General features: G+C 35.6%; 1 protein-coding gene across 1 annotated transcript in view; it reads left to right on the top strand.

Moving 5' to 3' along the window:
- Positions 1-5,130, top strand: part of LOC144441233 (plancitoxin-1-like) — a 10,456-nt gene continuing 5,326 nt past the window's right edge. The window contains exons 1-3 of the mRNA XM_078130790.1: positions 1-8; positions 1,216-1,369; positions 2,726-2,798. Coding sequence (XP_077986916.1) covers positions 1-8; positions 1,216-1,369; positions 2,726-2,798 — 235 coding nt within the window. The remainder of the gene's footprint in view (positions 9-1,215; positions 1,370-2,725; positions 2,799-5,130) is intronic.

Below are 5,130 nucleotides of genomic sequence, written 5' to 3'. Positions count from 1 at the left end.
ATGGCGAGGTATGTTTTCCTGTTCGCATGTGTATGTATATTTGAGTTTTGTCTTAAGATACAGGCAAATTCTCCTTCTTGTTTGGACGAAAACGGAGCTTCGGTCGATTGGTGAGTTAACTTTATTTTGATAGAATCTGATGATTTCTAGGCATTTCAGTATCGGAGACGTCGTCATATAATCACATTTTATATAATCCTTACTTTTTAGCGATCAAGTCAAGAACATTGCATGCAAATGGAAGTAGAAAGAAATATTACTATTGCTATGTTCCCGCGATGTAAAGTTTCAATTTTCTCTTTCTGAAATATCATTTTATCAAATATATAAATACTGAATTGTGAAACAGCAAATTAAATTAAAATTGAATAGAAGTAAAGCCTAAAAAAATTGGTTCCGGTTACCCGACCCCACCTAGTTTTTCACTGCCGATCCTAAACTTTTTTTACGCGAAAATAGTGGATGTGGAAATTGACATCAACTTGAAAAGACAATATAAAACTGCTCTTCCAATCTTTAATGGCTGTACATCTGTACATCTAAACCAATGACACAGAGACCATGCGGAAAACAACAGAAAACATAACTACCTGAACTAGACCCTCACGCATGAAGAAAAATAAATAAATAAATAAATAAATAAATAAATAAATAAATAAATAAATAAATAAATAAAAAGATTAAAAAAAAAGATCTGCCTACACCCACCTATGCTAAAATTGAGCGTAATCGGAACTACACAATTTTTTTAGGCCTAATGTTTATTCATTGGCTGGATAGCACATTGCCGAGGCGTTCCATAACCTCTCCGTCATCACACAGTTCCTCTGCTACACAGGGACAATAGTTAGCAGTATTTGGCGTCTTTTCACCATAATGCCATTTCTAATATTCTGGTGTCAGTTCTTTACGTTAGACATTCACACGTGGACGACCTTTTGTTTAAATTGTTCGATGTTTTATTATACGAAGCCGAATCATCAAACAGTGAAGAAGCCATGGTGGATATCTGACGAAAGCTTTAGTGGGCTAGAAGTATTTATTGGTGAAAAACGAAAGTTAAATATCCTAAATAAATAAACTGAGACTGAACGTTTGGCATAATACTACGTTTTATTCTATTAAATGTGAATTTCGCCGAGGAATGGGTTAGCCTTAGAGGGAGAGAAAACTATTGGCATTGACTAATATCGCTCCAACCAAACATCATTGTAGGTACATCGTCTATAAACTACCCAGTGGGTACAACAGTTATTACATAGATTCAAACAACAAGCAAAGTTGGAAGAAAATGGCCAAACCCATAAATGACGTTGGTCATCCCGTTGGTAAAACATTGGGATATATATACGGTGGAAGGCAAACACAGGTCAGAAATCGTGAATATTCTCTCTCTCTCTCTCTCTCTCTCTCTCTCTCTCTCTCTCTCTCTCTCTCTCTCTCTCTCTCTCTCTCTCTCTCTCTCTCTCTCTCTCTCTCTCTCTCTCTCTCTCTCTCTCTCTCTCTCTCTCTCTCTCTCTCTCTCTCTCTCTCTCTCTCTCTCTCTCTCTTTTTAAAATTTATAACAGAAAAGGATTACAAGAAAAAGCAGATAAAAGCTGAACGAGACAAAAGCTCACACATCCAGAAAATGCTGACATTCCAAAATATGTGATAAATTCTCCCCGTGTTTGTCAAGTTTACCTCTTGATTATTTAGACCCGGTAATACTCATTGAGGTACGCTGGTTGATTATTTACATCTCAAATTTAAATTTCGCCCGATATGGAAAATGAAATTGACAGAAGTTTTGAACTCTATGTGTAGATCACAAAGAATGCAGATCAGAGCTTTTATAGGTAAATTGGTGGTCGTGATTATATTAAACCAATCTCTGACTGAAATACAAATATAGTAATATTTAAACAATAATGTACGCCCTCCCAGCCCATAATGGACGAAAGCAAACTTTGAACGACATAATGGGCGAGGCGACAGCCGACCCCATTATGGAGTGCAAAGTTTGCTTGAGTCCATTATGGGCTGGGAGGGCGTACATTATTGTTATTATTTTATAGTTTTGCCAATTCCAGTGAATTTGTAGACCGAGAAACGCAAAACAACGTATAATATACACAGCGCTGAACATCGTCTGCCATGTTCGGCCCGGAAGCTGAATACTAATCATAGCGACACACGTACGTACACGTACACACACATATACACTTCAATGAACTGCTGTGAAGACAAACTTGTTTCACGAATGCGTTGTATTTTTAAACAGTGGAAATGACAATCATAAGTAACAACATACATTTCGAAAAAATACCTAGTCGTACGAAGAAACAGAACAAATAAGCTTGTATTGTTATGCTCGTTCCGGGGCCGCGATACCCAATAATGGAGTACATTATCAGTAATAATGTACAGCGATGACGTCACAAAATTCACTGGAATTGGTAATGCTATAATATAATAGGTAATATATAATTCAGTGTATTAACCTTGAGATCTGATGGGTCTACAAATCAGTAAACAGTGCTAAAATAACGCTATACCACAGATGGCATGCATCCAAATGGCACCCAAGCTATAAGCTACCCTGAAGAATATCGTGTTTCAAAGTTTGCCTGCCATTTTACCCTCACAAAGTACTCATGAATATGCAAATTAATATTAAGTTGTTTTTGGATATTGTTTTTACAATTAATAAAGACAAAACTAGTTTTTTTTTGTTATATTTTAGAAACATTTTGTATACTCACTCTACAATGATGCAAGCCATAGCCCACCCAATAAGAATCTGGCCCATGCTAAAGGTAGGTGGGTATATGTAGACAGACAGACAGACAGACAGACAGACAGACAGACAGACAGACAGACGGACAGACAGGTAAGTAAGTAAGTACAGACATGATTCCTAGGAGCGTACTTATCTATTTGACTGACCATTTATCTGTCAGGGAAGGAAATAAGCTCTTGGGAGTTATGAATATTCAGTGTGCATTATGTAATGAATATTTATGTCTGCTAATACCCATGATGCAATGGTGTATCAGTGAACGAACAACAGAGGTGAAAAAAACGTTTTAATTTGGTGTTTCTTGGCAACCAACTTTATAAATATTATGTGATGTGAAATAAGGAAATGTCTCTCCAGGACCCAAAGGTTTGGAACTACCTTGATTTCCTGAAATTCGAATTCCCCTTTAAATTTATTATTTATTTATTTATTTATTTATTTATTTATTTATTTATTTATTTATTAAACCTTCACAAGAAGAGAAACAACAATGCAAAAAAGAAAACACGATACATTACAATCTTACAATATAATATAATGTCAAAATAGCATCAACAACATGCCAAAAATTTGACAACTCTGGATCCTTCGCATATATAAAAGCTGTCTGACACTGTCCGTCAGCCCATCTGACATACGAGATGTTTTCAGATTTCTTAAGACAGGTTTAGAGTATTGCATGTCAAACATATAGCGAAGAAATGAAACATTATTTTTGACACAAATTGCCCGAGTACGGGACAATAAACCAGTGTGTCCCTTCAGCTTACCACAATAATGCATATTAAGCAGTGTAAGGGAATTGATTTCCACTGACGTTTCAATTTTTATCACATTAATTGCATTCAGAAAAGGGGTGCTTCTACAATATTTATGAATGCCAAATGCAGCCTTAAGTAGTTTTGCCTGCATTTTTTCAGCCTCATTCAAAGATGATTTAGATACATGTACACAGTTAATACCATATGTTAAAACTGGTCGAATAGCAGCATTCCACATGTAAACTAACATATTGCTATTATAAGAACAATTATTAAATCCAGTACTTTGAAATCCATAAAATGCCTTCCTGCATTCATTTATTCTATTCGTAATGTGTTCGATTGGATTAGAACATTAAATCGTAACCCCTAAATAATTCACGCTGTCACACTGAGCAAGTCTTACACCATCCAGTAACCAATATGGATGAGGACTAAGTGTATACAACGACCTTAGATGACAAATTCTGTTTTTTGAGGATTAAATCGTAAACCATGACTAGTGATATATCTCTGTGCAACGTCAATCATATTTTGAAGTCCAGTAACTGACAAACTGGCAAGCATTAAATCATCAGCATTTAACAGAAAACATTAAAAGACATATTGTTAATGTTGATACCACCAACACATGCAGATAATTCATTAACTAAACCTTGATAAAACATATTAAAAAGGAAAGGGGATGATAATCCCTTTTGACGGGTACCTACACGCACCGTAACTGGTTTGCTCAGTCTGCCTGTACCAATATACCAACATCATCCAGCAATGATCAGGAATCACATCCATTGCTTTACAAAACAAAATATCATGAAGTACAGCATCAAATGCTCCTTCTGCATCAAGAGAACAGGTGTAAACAGGTGACCCTCGTTTGGTACAATAAGAAATAACATCATTTGCAAGTGCAGCTGCAGTAGCTGTTCCTCTGCCCGGAATAAAGCCGAACTGTAAATCACTAAATTCATGTTGTCCAGATACATCAAGTATATACAGTTCAAGAATCTTAGAAAAGGTACATGACAAAGTCAAAAGTCTGTAACATTTTGGTATCGAAGGGTCCAGTGTGGCTTTCTTCAACTGTGGTACAAGCAGACCTTTAGTGAATGATAAAGGAGCAATACCAAATTTAAAACATATCGAATACATTACACTCAAGTGAAAAATAATCTTAGAGTTGATCGCATATTTCAAGTATTCAGACATAATGCCATCTGCACCAGGCGAACAGCCAGATCTAAGTTTCTTAACATACTTAACAAGCATTGATTCTGACATAAAATAATCAGAGAAAACAAAATGTTACATTTCTCATGAACCTTTACCTTGGCTGACGATATAACGTCGCTAGTGCAACTAGACGTACTAAATTTACCGGTGAAATGATCATAAAACTGTTTAATATCAATACAGGTATCATTATTTTGATGTAAATTACTTTTCGACTTTCGAATACAATTCCAAAATTTTCTTAAAGAACGACATAGTATAAAGTGAACTGATCAAATGAGGTAAACCGTTCAACCTACTGTTAAATGACAATACGGTGAAGATCTAACTTCATATTGAGTTGTACGAATACAG

The sequence above is a fragment of the Glandiceps talaboti genome, chromosome 10 (assembly GCF_964340395.1).
Source record: "Glandiceps talaboti chromosome 10, keGlaTala1.1, whole genome shotgun sequence".
In the NCBI taxonomy this organism is placed as follows: Eukaryota; Metazoa; Hemichordata; class Enteropneusta; family Spengelidae; genus Glandiceps; species Glandiceps talaboti.
The sequence above is the reverse complement of the archived record's forward strand: the minus strand, read 5'-3'. Positions and strand labels throughout refer to the sequence as shown.